This window comes from Callorhinus ursinus, unplaced genomic scaffold, assembly GCF_003265705.2.
Source record: "Callorhinus ursinus isolate GAN/ISIS: 27379988/994484 unplaced genomic scaffold, GSC_fseal_2.0 scaffold25, whole genome shotgun sequence".
NCBI lineage: Eukaryota > Metazoa > Chordata > Mammalia > Carnivora > Otariidae > Callorhinus > Callorhinus ursinus.
The window spans coordinates 9680047-9696532 of NW_027397087.1; the positions used below are offsets into that span (position 1 = coordinate 9680047).

Consider the following 16486-nt stretch of genomic DNA (forward strand, 5'->3'; position numbering starts at 1 on the left):
TCGCTGTGTCTCTCTCTGTCAAATAAATAAATAAAATCTTTAAAAAAAATACACTGCTTTGTGTTTATTCAAAGCATATACCACTACCTAAAATTATGTATTTGTTTTTTATCTGTCTTCACCAATAAAATATAACCTCCATAAAAGCCTCATTTTGGTCAGCTTGTTCACCACTACAGTCCCAGCACCTAGGTCCATGCCTCACACATATTATGTGCTCATTAAATATGTTACGTGTATGAATAAACAATAACCTGGTAATAGTCTAAAAACTTAAAAATAAAAGATATCTGGAAAAGAAATGGGATTCCAGAAATACATTCAATCTAGCAAGCTACACAGAACCTAAATTCTTTACCTGCTTTGCTATCTATTAATGCAAGATCTTCACCAGAATCAGAAAGATTCTCTCATAATTTTTAGGCACCTAAATTCTCATGTGCCTGTATTTTAAATATAATTTACATTTATGTATACAAGTCTATTATTACATACTTAGCTCATTCAAAAATCAGTATTTCAACTTCTGTGCAACTAATTTGCTAGAAAAGGAAAATCACAATCAGTACCAAGTTAAAACAAAACTAAAGGTAAAAAGGAGACATCAGAAGAACTGAACTACAGGTATGACAATATAAGGAGCTCCAATGACCTGATCCCCAGTAAAACTGGTGAAAATTATTTTAAAAAACTAAAGCTCTTGGACTGCATGGAGCACTGGGTGTTATGAACAAACAATGAATCATGGAACAGTACACCAAAACAAATTATGTAATATATGGTGATTAACATAACAATAAAAAATTAAAAAAAAAAACTAAAGTTCTTGGAAACGGTCCTTAGGGCAAATAACAAATGGAGAAACATCTATTCAAGAAAAGTGAAAATTCTATGGTACTTGAACCCAAACCGTTCTCTCCCTCCTCTCTTCCAGAGCAGAGAAGGTGGCTCCACTCCAGACTGTTGCCACCAAGGACACAGGACTCCCTCATTCCCCAGTTCCCAGCCAGAGGGCTTTCTTCCCATAGAAGCAGGACTTCAGCATTTCTGAGGTTCTTCCAGCTCTCTGTTGCGGGGGAGGCTAAGTCCTGGGTTAGTGTGGATAGAGAAGTTTCTTTCTTGCACCCAGCGCCACTCATGAAATGGAGGGTCTACCTTGGGTATATGTTGACAATACTGAGGGCCCAAAAGCCCTCCCCACACCCCACCACCACCACCACCCCAGCTCAGGAGGCAGTATTTCCATGCCAGGAGAGACAAGCTGAAAGATCTCCACCTTCTGCCCCATCTCAGCTCCTAAAAAGGAAGGATGTCACTCAGAAGCTTACCATAGTCCTCAGCCCAACTTTAGAGCCCTGGCTCAGAGATTTTGCCTGGGGGCAGGAGAAAGGCCATTTAAAAAGACACCTCCTAATCTCTTCCCAAAGGAACTTATCTTGTTTGCAACAGTAAAGTTTAAACTTAAAGCATTTCTCAAAAATAGGGAGGTTGTGGTATTGGGAATTGGGAGATCTGTGGAGCTAATGAAGATAAAGCCTAGACTACAGGCTGGCCAGGTAAGAGAGAACAGGAGGAGTAAGACAATTGGAAGGAGGGAGGCCTCCCAAGGTCAGAAAAACACAAACTGGGACCTCAGAGATTTGATTATATTAGTTTGTCCAGGAATTTATGCCCCAGGGTACTACTGCAAACAACAGGGCAGTCAGCCAGCAATTACTGGAGCTTAAAAACTGGGTATGGCCAGGGCAAGTGCAGAAGAGAGCCCTACCAGTACAAGTGTCATTCCAGGGCGACCGCAGGCTGACTGCCCCAGGAGCAACAACAGAGACCTAATACTCTGTGTTGGGGAAGGGGAGGGGTTGGGAGGGTGGCAGGGGAAAAGCCCTCACTGAAACTAATCCAGTTCAATCCCTAAACACATAAACAAGCAAATAACAATAACAAGCCCTGGAAAGGAGGACCCGTATCTAAAACTATATTATCTAAAATGTCCAGTTTCCAACAAAAAAATTAAAAGGAATCAAAGAAACAGGGAAGTATGACCCATCCATTTGGGGGTGGAGAGAGGCAACAGAAACGGCCTTCTGGATAGGAAATGTACAACAATGAAAACAGAACTGCAGGATATAGAAAGAGCCTCAGACTGCAAAAAAGACCCTTGATCCTAAAGGGCCAATGTGTGTTCTTACTACAAATCCACTCTAAGTCTGTGTCTAATGTACTTTTTTTTAAAAACATTGTATTTATTTATTTGACAGAGAGAGAGCGAGAGAGCACAAGTAGGGGAAGCAGCAGAGGGAGAGGGAGAAGCAGGTTCCCCGCTGAGCAGGGAGCCTGATGCGGGGCTTAATCCCAGGATCCTGGGATCATGACCTGAACCGAAGGCAGATGCTTAACTGACTGAGCCACTCAGGCACCCCTAATGTACTTTTTTATTAAAGCTACAACTTTCGATAAAATTAATTAACTCTATCCTATAATTTCATCATAAAATCTATATGCTACTTCTTGGATAAGATCCATTCTATACATAATTCATATATCTTTTTTTAAAAGTGATACTATAAATAACAGGTTAATTCTTGAATATTTTAATAATAATATGAAAAATCTTACTGGTCTGACGTCACCACAGGAATTGGTAAATTGTCGAGCCAAGCCAAAATCAAGCATGTAACATTTCCTACATGTACTAGGAAAGCGACCCATGGCGAAGTTCGACTAGAAAAGCAAAGAAGGAAAATATACATATTCTTACAATACTAAGTCCTTACATCTATCCTTCCTATATTTTATTTCTATTTAAACTCTATATAATACATATGTCTCAAATACACTACTTTAATCCATGATGTTTACTGGATGTTAATACATAATCTCGTTATGCGTTCTATTAATGCCCAGGAGCAGGTAACTTTGAGGAACAAAGAATTTAAGTGATGGAACAAAGTTACAAATAATACTGACTTAAGTGTAACTCTACGTTCCTTGAAATTTTAGTCTAAGTGACTGCTTTAAAGACAGCCCAATTCTTCCTTTTTAAAATGGGAGGAACTAGGAGTGAGCAAAATTAAATACATAGCTAGAAATTTAAATGAATTTCCTATGAGCATCATAAAGCTGAATTTCACTAAGCATAAAAATTAAAATTCAATTTAAGGAAACATTTCAAAACAGACTTAAGGAAAATATACTTTGCATTCTTCCCTTAAAAAAATAAATGTAATGTTAAATGAGCACAGACTTGCAAAGATGGTGTATGTAAAAAGAGAATTTATAAAGGGAAAAGCAAAACTGCAACAGAATTGTTAGCTTTTATTTTAAAATACTGTTCTACTTAGGGAGCTTTCAGATGAAAATGGAAAGTCTTCAGTCACCATGTTTTTAAAGTAGTGACATTTAGTTTGGCATAGAATTAAGTGCAAGAGAAATCTACATTACATTAAGTCTGACTCTACAATGTTAATTTTAGTTGGCATTTTCATGTAAACTATTTAATTTTAAAAATCATGTAGCTACAGATGGGTGTAATTTTCAACTGCACTAACCAACACATGATATATTTATAGTAAATACAGTATATCAGAAATGGATCACTTCCCCTTGTGAGCAATAAAAAAACCAAGAAGGAAAAATAAAAGCATATTTCAGTTATGGAAATGACAATTTCTAAGAAGAAACGGAATAGAAAAAAATACTATATATTGCCACTGTAGCACTCAGAAGAAAAAATAAGGTCTTTCATAATTGATGGTTCCTTATAAGTACAATTTGTCACTTGAGAAATAGTTCAGAGAACACAGTGCATACATCTAAAAGCAACATATGTATATGTTTTTACACAGTATCAGGAAAAAGAAATCTAAAGAATAACTTCCAATTTTGGTGTAAGGCTAAGTAACTAGAAATGTTAACACACATAATAATAATAGTCAAGCATTAATCATTTTTAATTTGGCTGTGAGCAACATTTTCATTGTATGAGAAAAGCTCTTGAATGTTAAATTGTGGTTTGTAGTTAGAAATTTTTTTTTATGTAATTAGAATTCTTTTAAAAAATTGAGAGACAAGTTACATTTTGCTTCTAGTTACTGAAATTAAAATATTACCTTGTATTTAATAATGGAAAGCAAATACAGAAAGCTACATTCATAATTTATTGGATCCCATCATCAGATTAAGAGTACAAAGCAAACTCATTCTGTGCTCGGACTTGAAAAGGCCCCTTACCGGTTTGATGTCTCGGTGCAAGAATCCCACAGAATGGATGCTCTCAATAGACTCCAGAATCTGTCTACCCAACCGAAGAGTAGTGCTAATGGTGAATGTACCCCGGGACTGGCTACGGCGTAGATCTGCCAGATTCCGACCCTGTGGAAACCAAATAAACACTTCCAAATATGGTACTATGTTATAAGAGAAGACTGGGAAGTTATTCATTTATCATTAAAAATGTTTTGACAGGGGAACCTGGGTAGCTCAGTTGGTTGAGCATCCGACTCTTGGTTTCCACTCGGGTTGTGGTCTTGGGGTTGTGGGATGGAGCCCTGTGCTGGGCCTACACTCAGCCGGGAGTCTGCTTGGGACTCTCTCTCTCCCTCTGCCCCTCCCCCTGCTCATGCTCATGATCTCTCTCTCCTCTCAAATAAATAAATCTTTAAAAAAATGTTTTGACAGAAAGAGCAAGGATTTTACCCAAATCGTGATCCTCTCATTCAAGAGAAGAGATTCCATTAAGGTAATACATGAATGTTTCAGACAAATTTAAGAATAACCAGAAGTTTTTGAACATATTATGTTTTTGAGTCATCGTGTTTCCCTTTGTCTTTCATGCCATAACAAAATATTGTCTTATTTGAAAATATAGAAAATGTATGTACCCAGAGCAATAATTCCTCATTACTGCCTAACATGCTCCCATACAAACTACTTAATTTTTCTGTGTCATGGTTTCCTTATAAAATGAGGGCAATGATACCTACCTCGCAATGTTCTATGAAGATTAAACAAGATCCACATAAAGTGTTTACCATACTGCCTGGGACACAGTAAGTACTCAATAAATGCTAATTATTGTTACTATAAACAAAAATGACATGAAACAAACTCAATTATTTCAATTACTTATATCAACAGATAAAAGCTTGTGCCAGATGTGTTACATCATGATTGCATTTAATCCTCACAGCCCCCTAAAATAGAAGATGTTGCAGATGAAGAAACTGAGGCTCAGAAAGTTTAAACAATGTTAACCTACTAAAGTTGTTTTTCACATCTAAACCTGTTTGAATTTGAACTTGTTGTTTTGTTCACTTCACAGTGCTGCTCCATCCGGAAAGTTCTTCATTGCCTAGGTAACAAACCAATAATTTGATGAGAAGAGCAGGGCTATGATGCTGCAGTTCTATGGCCCAAAGAATGGAAACTGGCTCCTCTATCACAAGAGAATTTAAATAGCCTAATCTCTCTATTCCCCAAATTTTGTAGTGTATGTTAGGGATTAATACCACCAATGCCATCACCTCAACAGAAGACAGCTGATTCACTTTTGAAAAAGTAATAAATTCTTAAATTATTTCAGTGCCACTTAAAATACTAACTAGCACTCAAGTAATTGAAGAATCGAAAAAGTACAAGAAAGTCAGGAGCCTTTCCCACTTCATCGCTTCTTTAAAAATGCAGTTTTAGGGGCACCTGGGTGGCTCAGTCGTTAAGCATCTGCCTTTGACTCAGGTCGTGATCCCAGGGTCTTGGGATTGAGACCCGCATCGGGCTCCCTTCTCCGCGGGAAGCCTGCTTCTCCCTCTCTTACTCCCCCTGCTGTGTTCCCTGTCTCACTGTGTCTCTGTCAAATAAAAAAATAAAAAACCTTTTAAAAAATTAAAAAAAAAATTTCTCACAGCACAAACTGGCAGTTCTCTTTATTATGAAATTTTCATGTTAGGAGAATTTATTTTTCTCTACATCTCAGCAAATGTCAAATAAATGATAATCTACAACAAGTTTTACAATCCCATGAGTAGCTAATAACTTATTAGCATTCTAGTAATTTTTTCTCAAAAATCAGTATTTTGATTTCAAAAAATATACCTAAGAAATATTAGAACTTTATTTGTAAACAACTTTCAGCATTATAAGAGCTTTTGAAAGAAAATGAATTAATTCGGTTTATGGTATTAATAATGATTTTAAATTTCAAATCTTTAATTTTTTAACTTTTAAAGATTTTATTTATTTATTTGACAGAGAGAGAGAGAGTGCACAAGCCAGGGGAGCGGCAGGCAGAGGGAGAAACAGGCTCCCCACTGAGCAGGGAGCCCCATGCGGGGCTTGATCCCAGGACCCTGGGCTCATGACCTGAGCATGGGGGAAAGTGGTTTTTTTGTTGGAGGAAAGTTATTAACATGGTAAGTACAAGCAGGTTTTATCCATCAAATTATACTTCAGAGTATAAACTAAAAGTAGTCATTATCTGTTATAGAGAAAAACTGAAAACAATCTAGGTATCCATCAATAAAGGAAAGGTTAAATAAATTATGGTACACTCATCTTACTGAGTGGTATGCAGCCACCAAAAAAAAAAAAAAGAATCCTTATTCATAATAACATAGAATGAATACTATTGAATGAAAAAAGCAAATTCATTTTTCTCTAAGTAATTCTATAAATTTAACATGATCCCAATAAAAATGCAAGTGGATTTTACTATTAAAAATGTAAAATACACTTAAAAGAAAATAATATAATGAACCCTCATATACCTACTCATCACCAAGAATTAACAATTATCAGTTCATAGCCAATCTTGTTTCACCTGTTGCCAAAGATGGAACAATTTGAACATTAAAAAGAAAAACAACTGCAATAATTGAGAACCATAAAATATGTGAAATGCATGAACTCATATTTTTTTAAAAAGAGAGAGCTCATTTGTCCTCTTTGGAAAATATTAGGGAACCAACTCCTTATTCTGAAAACTAGTAAAAAGAAGAAAGGAACAAGTATTAGTCCTGCCCTTCGTGTATAAAATTTATCTCAGGTAACCTAAGTAGTTGGTGGAGTGCTTTTTTGAAAAAGAATTCCAGCTAATAAATTAAGAAAGACTGACAGAATTAGAATAGTACATCCGCAGCCGCACTGAAGTAATGGATCTAGGCAATGATTACTAATGGGTTGATAAAACTTAAGAGAAAAACCACTGGGAACTTTAAAAAGGATGCATCAGGCTGACTGTCTCCCTGAATCTCAAGGATCAATCCTAACAATATTAAAAAGAGACAACCCAGACATTGTTTACTGATGTGATACAAGAGGAAGCATACCACTCACCTCTGAAGTACTCTGGCTAATTAAAACAAAAGAGCTAATCACCAGTTTACAGAAAATACAGTGGATAGAAGAACATGTTAAACAAGGAGGGAGATAATCAGCAAACTCCAGAATATGAGAACTTCATGATAAATGACTTCATTTTTATCAATGACAGTATGAACAATAACAACAAAAAACTAAAAACAAAAAAAACAACAAAAAAAAGAGGGAACCTATTATAGAGTAAAAGAGGTTTAAGAATTATATCCACCAAATGCAATGTGTGGAACCCTGTGCAAAACCAGATTTAAGGAATTCAAATATAAAAAAAATAAAAGACAGCGGGGGAAGATGGCGGCGGCCGTACCACAGCGGGCCTGGACCGTGAAGCAGCTGCGCAGCGAGCAGCTAGCTACCCAAGAAGGACATTATCAAGTTTCTACAGGACCACGGTTCAGATTCGTTTCTTGCAGAACATGAGTTACTAGGAAACATTAAAAATGTGGCCAAGACAGCTAACAAGGACCATTTGGTTACAGCCTACAACCATCTTTTTGAAAGTAAACGTTTCAAGGGTACTGAAAGTATAAGTAAAGTGTCTGAGCAGGTGAAAAATGTGAAGCTTAATGAAGATAAACCCAAAGAAACCAAGTCTGAAGAGACTCTGGATGAGGGTCCACCAAAATATATAAAATCTGTTCTTAAAAAAGGAGATAAAACCAACTTTCCCAAAAAGGGAGATGTTGTTCACTGCTGGTATACAGGAACACTACAGGATGGGACTGTTTTTGATACTAATATTCAAATGAGTTCAAAGAAGAAGAAAAATGCCAAGCCTTTAAGTTTTAAGGTTGGAATAGGCAAAGTTATGAGAGGATGGGATGAAGCACTCTTAACTATGAGTAAAGGAGAAAAGGCTCGACTAGAGATTGAACCAGAATGGGCTTATGGAAAGAAAGGACAGCCTGATGCCAAAATTCCACCAAATGCAAAACTCATTTTTGAAGTGGAGTTAGTGGATATTGACTGAAATAGCAATGCTTCGGATATAAAGACATCAGCAACAATGAAACACGGCCTTGAAGAAACTTATGTAACTAATTAGAGCTGGTTACTATTGTAAGGGAAGAGTCAACTGGAAAATTCAAGAACTCCGATATTGTTTACCTAATCCCCAACTTTTAATATATGTAATCCATTATAATTCCCTAAAGTTCGAAATATTTTACTACAGCTGTGTAAAATATTGGTTAAGGAGAAATGACTTTCCTTTTACCTCATGTTGTAAACTAAAAGGCTCAATAAAAACATATTCAGTGTCTTGAAAAAAAAATAAAAGACATACAATAAGGAAATCTGAAGATCATCTTGATATTTAACGCTATTATGAAGGAATTACTGTGTACTGTGATTAAGAGGAGAAAAAAGGAATCTCTGACTCATAGGAATACATATTCATGTATTTCCAGATAAAATATGCCTTCAGTTTGCTTTGAAATAATCTGGGGAGGGAGAGGAGAGGAAGAATACATCAGGAACAAGATGGGCCACATACTGAAAACTACTGAAGCTGGGTGATGAGTACATGGGTGTTCATTATACCATTCTATTTTTGTGTATGTTTATAAGTTTTAAAAATATGGCAGCTCTGATGTCAGGCAAACTAGATCTACGTCTGTACGGTTACAAGATTCAAAATATTTTTTTGCCCCTCCCTAGGTGATAATGCTTTTCACAAAATATCACTCTTAGGCTATACTAAAGCTGCTCATGTAAAGCCTCAATGGTGAAAGGAAATTTCATGAGACTTGTCCCAGGTCTTGCTGGTAGAAATGAGAAAAGAAGTAAGTACAACTTCTTGAACCCATAGATTTTAAGACCCAGATTTTAAGAGCCACCGAGGCACCCCAGTCCTTAAAAATTTTAAGGCAGATATTATACAACTGAATCACCAAGAGGAAAAGAGTATTTAAGAATAATAAATTTACGGGGCACCTGGGTGTCTCAGTCAGTGGAGCATCCATCCCTTGATTTTGGCTCAGGTCATGATTTCAGGGTCGTGAGATCGAGCCTACATTGGGCTCTGTGCTAGGCACAGAGCCTGCTTAAGATTCTCTCTCAACATCTCCTGCCTCTCCCCACCTACCATAAAAAAAAAATGAATTTAGGGTTTTTAGAAGAAATTAAAAGTGCCCGTGAGAAGCTGAGTATGTAAATTTTATCACAATATACAGGGGAACCTAGGAGTTATCTTCAATATGTCATATAAGAGAGAGTACCCTCTAACAATTATACTAGCTTTAGTCCAAATCAAGTCAATCATAACTGTATAGATGGCGGGCTAATGGTGGATTAATTTTCTTATGATCAGGAAAAAATACAGCATGCAAGTCAAATGGAAAGGTTCTTGGTTAAGTCCAGAGGAGCTCGCCAAAGGCCACAAAGATGGGCCATTGTTATCTGATCTATACCGGTCTCCTTAGTTTTCCCAGACTAAGAAGCTTCCCATTTCCAGAAAGAGAGATTTAAATAACTGCAAATAAAATAAAAACAAGTAGAAGTAAAATAAAAATGAATATGTGCTAAGACTGAGAGAGATTCTGCAGACTGAGAAAGTTCCTATCCTTATTCTCTAGTCAGTAGCAACCCAAAAACGAAACTGAAGAGTGTTCTCTAATTGTGCCAAGAATGCTGGCCTCAGGCTTCCACAAAGCCCTAACACCTATCAAATCAGTCAGTCCCCAGGCAAACCACAAACCTCCTTGAGCTTCAGCCCATTCACTTGCAAAAAGGGGACAAAAGCTGTCCTATCCTCTCCATGGGGATATGGTGAGGATCAAATAAGATATATAATAAATTCAGAAGAAAACTATACAATATCATACAAAAAGTTGTATTATTAATGGCCAAAGTGAGAGAAGGCAGGGTCTATCTATACTAATGATCTAAAAAGATAACAGGGATAACTGCTTCAAGAAATAAAACTATGCTGGTTCAAGAGACACTGAAACACATGACCCAAAGACTTTAAGGCTATCATTTATAGAAAGATTAATATCTTTAGATCTAAATCAAATGTTGAAGGATAGCTGAACAAAATAATAAAAGCCCTCTGATGAGAAGAAGAAACCTTAGGCTAGGATCTATGTCTCTGAAATCACTGCTATACAGTTAAGTTGAAAGAAAATAAAAGACCCCAATGTCCAAAAACAAATTTTGCAAAAGATGAAAGGAAACCCTGATAACTCTAAGTGAGGCAGCAAAGTGAACCAGGGCTTTACTCTTCTGAGAGTGACTATAGTTCGGAGGGTATCTGTTTGTGTTCAGGGGCAGAGGTAGTTGTCAGAGAGAATGGGACAGTTCCGGGTGTGTGTGTGTGTGTGTGTGTGTGTGTGTGTGTGTGTGTGTGTGTGTTCAGGGGCAGAGGAGTTGTCAGAGAGAATGGGATGGTTTCCCTCATCTCCCTGCTGCAGTCATTACTCCAAAACTCCCTTTCTGAATTTCTTTCCTCTGCTGCCCCAACCCAACTCCACTCTCCATCTAGGGAACAGAGCTCTATTAAAGAATGAAAAAAGAAAAAGGAATACATTTCTCCTATATATCAACTAATTCTTAAATTTTCAAGTAGTCAAAGTTGGTTCTTGAGCACAAAGATTAAAAACTAGATCCCCAACTATCCACCCAGCCATCCTCCCCAAAACCAGTTTCAATAAATTTACATTATTTCCATCAAAAAACCCCCAAAAAACTAGAGTCCTTAAGGGAACAGAGAGGAAGGGACAGGGCAAGATTCATATCCAGCAATCCACATGGGGATTTAAACTTTGCAATGGTGACACTCAATGAAGATATGGATCAACTAAAACAGCTGACAAGAACAACCCTTCCATCTTTGGAAAAATCTATGTCAAATCTGTTTAAATAAAATTCCATCTGCATAATATAAAACATTCTGAGATGATACCAAGAATTCTGTTTTTATTCATATCCACTGCAATTAGGTACTTTGATCAAAACTGAAATATTTTAAGATACATTTCCAAGTAACCTACCTGCAACTGCATGACCACATAGTTGAATCGATCATTCCTCCCACAGCCAATAAATCTACAAACATGGTCTTTCCCTGGACAAAAGACAGACAGAAAACAGTGGAAAAGGTTATATTATGGTTTCTCTTCTTTTTTTTTTAAAGATTTTATTTATTTATTTGAGAGAGAGAGAGAGAATGAGAGATAGAGAGCATGAGAGGGAAGAGGGTCAGAGGGAGAAGCAGACCCCCTGCTGAGCAGGGAGTCCTATGTGGGACTCGATCCCGGGACTCCAGGATCATGACCTGAGCCGAAGGCAGTCGCTTAACCAACTGAGCCACCCAGGCGCCCTATGGTTTCTCTTCTAAAAAATTAATAATTTGTTTTTCTGTACAGTATTTTATAATTGAATACAAAGGGCCTGTCTTAAGAACCTTAAAAATAGGAAATCTGTATTATTCAAATTTTCTACCCACCTCCTCCTGGACCCTACACTGCTCCGTGTGTAGTCAAATACATGTTTATTGAATGAATAAATAAATGAATGAGGGAATAAACAATGATAATTTATTTAGGGAGTAAAGAATTAAAAGGTCCTTTCAGATCAACTTTGCCCCCCCAGACATCATACATACGAAAACAGAGGAGCAATAAATAAGAACTCTGTTAGGAATATAAATCCTAGGGGATATAAATATTATATTTATAATATAAATAAATTTATATTATAAATCCTGAATTTTAGATATGGTCTGCCATTCACAGATACATGACTTCAGTCCTTTAATCACTTAATCTTTCTGGGCCTCACTGATTTGGATCAGTTCAGTGGTTTTCAACCTGAGTTTTACCTATGAAATCCAAGGAGGTGCGGGCTAGGGCGCAGAGGAGAGCAGAAGTGGAGCAGGTAGCAATCTAGGGTCCGCCCTGGTTCAACAAAAGCAAATAAAGGTCCTAGAAAAGGATCAAGACTGGTGGCTCCAGGGTGAGAAGAGGGCATTTTGGCTGGAGCACAGCGTATGAAGGGAGAAGAGCATGAGAAGATGCTGGAGAAGCAAGAGGCACAAGGCCCTGAAAGGTCTTAGACTCTGTAACAAGGAAAGTGAACCACATGGAGAGGTCAGTTTTTCTCAGCCCTGGCTACTTATCAAAATCATCTTGGGAAGCTTTCTAAATTCCTAAACTCTTTACTGATTCAGAATCGATGGGGGAAAATACAGGTTGGAGATTTTCAAAAGTTCTCTAAATGATCCAAAAGTAGATGGGCCATGGATGGACATATGATCTATTGGATCTATTGCTGGGTAATGAGAAGCATCTAAAAGACTTTAAGATGAGGAAAAACACACTTAAAACATTGTACTTTAGAACACTGCTATGGTGGCAATGAAGATAGACTATACAGAGGTCAATTCTAAAGGCAGAAAGGTCACTCTAGGAACAGTTACAATATCCCAAGAGAGAGAATATGGTTTAAATTATAAATAGTATAGGAGAGATGGAAAAAATTCGATAAATATGAGAGATACTAAAGACAGCTTTTGACTAGAAACTGGTACAATTAAATGGTAAGTTGTACCAAAATAAGAGAATATACAGTAGGTTGTATAGGCTGTAAGGGATATTAGAATGTTGAGTTTAAGGACAACCTGTTGAATTCAGCAGACAATTGTAATTTCAAGCCTGCTGCTGAGCAAAAAGCTGAGCTGTAGAAATACATTGGGGAACCATTAGTTCATGGAAGGCAGACAGAACTACACACACAGATGGACAACTGCCAGGCTGGAAGAATATAAAGAATGAAAAGAAAATTAACCTAAGAACAGAATTTTAGAAAATACAACATTTAGATTTAGAGCATGGGCAAAAATAAAAGAACACATGAAGGAAATCAAGTAATAGCCAAAGAGGTCTGAGGAAAATATGAGAAAGGGGTATTATAGAAATACAAGAAGAAGAAGCATTTTAAGGCAAAAGTAGCCAATGGCAAATGCTACAGAAAGGCTGAGAAGTGCCGGTTAATATAAAAATTAGGAAGTCACTAGTGAGTGGAAAGGGCGGCAGCCAGTCTTTAACGGATTAAAGTGTAAATCAAGTATGAGGCAGTGAGGGCAATCTTTGAAGAAGTTTGTCTGTAAAGTGAGCAAGTCACACGCCAAGAGCTAGAAGGGCAAGATTTGGTGAATGAATGAGAAATATATCTCAACTTGAATTAAAAAAAAAAAAACCTTTCTACTGATTGACCTAAAATATAAATACAATCCAGACTTATTTTAGTTAATAATTCTACTTCTTTTACATTATTCTCTCATTCTCTGTGCTTTTGTTGGAAAGGGTTGGAACTAGCAAGAAATAAGTGGGAGCAATAATTCCCAATGTGTACAATGCATGTGCATCACTTTACATGTATTTTACAAATGTTTGCAAAACTCTGTCACCTAGTAAATTGCAGTAAGAATGAAAGGATGAAATGATGGCCAATTAGCAACTTACTCTTTCCCTCAGCTTCAAAGGAACAATTTAAAAATCATTTAGGAAGTATTTTCTTACTATCCATTCAAGATTCCACCTTCCAGGGGCGCCTGGGTGGCTCAGTTGGTTAAGCGACTGCCTTCGGCTCAGGTCATGATCCTGGAGTCCCGGGATCGAGTCCCACATCGGGCTCCCTGCTGAGCAGGAGTCTGCTTCTCCCTCTGACCCTCTCATTCTCTCTCTCTCTATCTCATTCTCTCTGTCTCAAATAAATAAATAAAATCTTTAAAAAAAAAATTCCACCATCCTAGCATATAACATTTAAATTAAGGATCTCTATTACAAAGACATTTCAACCATCTAAAAACAAAAGGCCATACTATATGTAACTCTTCTTGGAATGCTCTTTCAAAAATATCTTTATGGTACGCTATACCAAAATACTATTTATCTCTCAATAGTGAAAACATCCTACTTTTAAAAAGAAAAATCAATTGTAGATCCTTGACTGGTAAACAAAATACAAAGTCAGCAGTAAATTGTTTAGGATTCACCAACACATCTTCATTGCTTTAGGTTAGAGCTTAATGAGTTCTTATCTCACACTTTATAGCATAGTGTGCTACTGCTCTTATATTTTAGATACCTGTAATTAATGAAAATCCTTAATAAAGTTAGTTCAATAATATGTACAAACTTTTAGAAGCATGGAGAAATTTAACTGGAACAGTAATTCTTCACCACCACGTAGAGTGCTAAAATAACTAGTACAAACTGAGGATTCACTCCATGAGTACAGGGACCATGCCTATCTTGCTCTGCTAACTAGCATGGTACCTGTCAGATAGTGAAATGCCCAGTCAATATCTGTGAATAAACAAATTAATATAAATAATGATAGCGAGTAAAACACGAATAGCATGCAAGTATATTGTGCCAGGCATTATATTAAGTGCTTTACATGCATTTAATCATCACAGTTTAAGTATTATTATTTTCCCCATTTTTCAGACGTGAAGAATTAAGCAAAATAATCTGTAAAAATGAAGGGAGCAGAGTAGGTTATACTTGGAAGAGAATTCTAATAATTCAAAATCATTGCTGTGGAGAAAGGGAAAGAGAGAATCAGCTTGCCAAACCCAGAATATATCAGGTCTCACCTAATAAACTGTCATTTAGGTAAGAGTCCTGAGGAAAATCCAGATACCAGAACTACAGCAATCTTTATGGTAAATTAGGCTAGGTTATATCTAGTTGGTAAGCAAACAAAAAAACAAGACATTCCGACGCTATGCACCACTAGGTCTGATCATGACTCCACGTTCACAAAAATAGTTATTCAACTTCATGCACAGTAAGATTAGAAGAGAGGTCCAGAAATATAACAGAAACAACTTGAAGTCCCTAGGTAAACCCTTCTATAGACGTTTAAGAACTCCCAGTATAAAAGACATCCAAATAATCTTTTTTTTAAAGATTTTATTTTGGGGCACCTGGGTGGCTCAGTCAGTTAAGCATCTGCCTATGGCTCAGGTCATGATCCCAGGGTCCTGGATCGAGCCCCAGATCAGACTCCTTGCTCAGCCGGGAGTCTGCTTCTCCCTCTCCATATGCCCCTCCCCCACACTCACGCGCATGCTCTCTCTGTCTCTCTCAAATAAATGAATAAATTCTCTTAAAAAAATAAAAAGATTTTATTTTTAAGTAATCTCTACACCCAACGTGGGGCTCAAACTCAACTCTGAAATTAAGATTTGCACACTCTACCAACTGAGCCAGCCAAGCGCCCCATGACATCTAAATAATCTTAATGTCACTCTAGAGCAGGAGTGATGTCAAACCCAAGCCAATCCTCATTTTATTCCTACTTAATTAATTCCCATAGATTCTCATTATTGTACAGAAAGGCACCAGAATATAATAGATATATACATTTAATTTCAGCATCTTAAGGCTATATTGTCTTTGTTTGCTTGTCTGACCCCTAGACTGTAGGTACTTCTAGGGTAGGGATTCTAGTACCCAGCTGTGCACAGGATACTCTAAACAATGAATAAGTTTTTTATAATACCTTTATTGGAACATTATTAATATACCCCACCAAGTTCACCCATTTAAAGTGTAATTCAATTGTTTTTAGTATATTCAAAGTTGAACCACCACTACCACAATAAACATTGGAACATTTTCATCAGTCCTACCCCACCCCACCAAAAAACCCATACTCATTAGTTGTCACTTCCATTTCCGCCTGCAACTCTCCCAGCCCTATGAGAGTCAGCCCCACTAATCTACTTTCTATCTCTACAGATTTGCCTATTCTGGACATTTCACATACATGGAATCCTACAGTAAGTAGTTTTTGTGACTGGCTTCTTTCACCTAGCATAATGTGTTCAAAACTCATCCATGTTGTATCATGTATCAATATTTCATTTCTTTTCATTGTCAATAATATTCATTATATAGCTATACCACATATTTTATTCAGCCATTTATCAGCTGATTGTCCATTTGGGTTGTTTCCACTTTTTGTTTGCTATGAATAATGCTACTATGAACATTCACATACAAGTTTTTGTGTAGACATGCTTTCATTTATCTTGGGTATATATATAACTGGGAATAGAATTGCTGGGTATATGGTAACTCCATGTTTAATCTTAAGCAGT

At 36.9% G+C, this 16486-nt stretch overlaps 1 protein-coding gene and 1 pseudogene across 9 annotated transcripts in view; one reads left to right on the top strand and one right to left on the bottom strand.

Annotated features, from left to right (window-relative positions):
• The window catches only part of TTBK2 (tau tubulin kinase 2), a 150155-nt gene that overhangs the window by 57740 nt on the left and 75929 nt on the right, over positions 1-16486 (bottom strand). For 5 of the 9 annotated variants that reach the window (XM_073876884.1, XM_025884000.2, XM_073876883.1 and 2 more), the window contains 3 exons: positions 11364-11437; positions 4231-4371; positions 2617-2721 (listed from right to left, as the gene is read on the bottom strand). In XM_073876884.1, coding sequence (XP_073732985.1) covers positions 2617-2721; positions 4231-4371; positions 11364-11437 — 320 coding nt within the window. Of the gene's footprint in view, positions 1-2616; positions 2722-4230; positions 4372-9306; positions 9454-11363; positions 11438-16486 lie in introns of all 9 variants that reach the window. The other 4 variants (XM_073876886.1, XM_073876887.1, XM_025884001.2 and 1 more) reach the window with 3 other exon arrangements.
• Positions 7663-8651, top strand: LOC112833052 (peptidyl-prolyl cis-trans isomerase FKBP3 pseudogene; annotated as a pseudogene).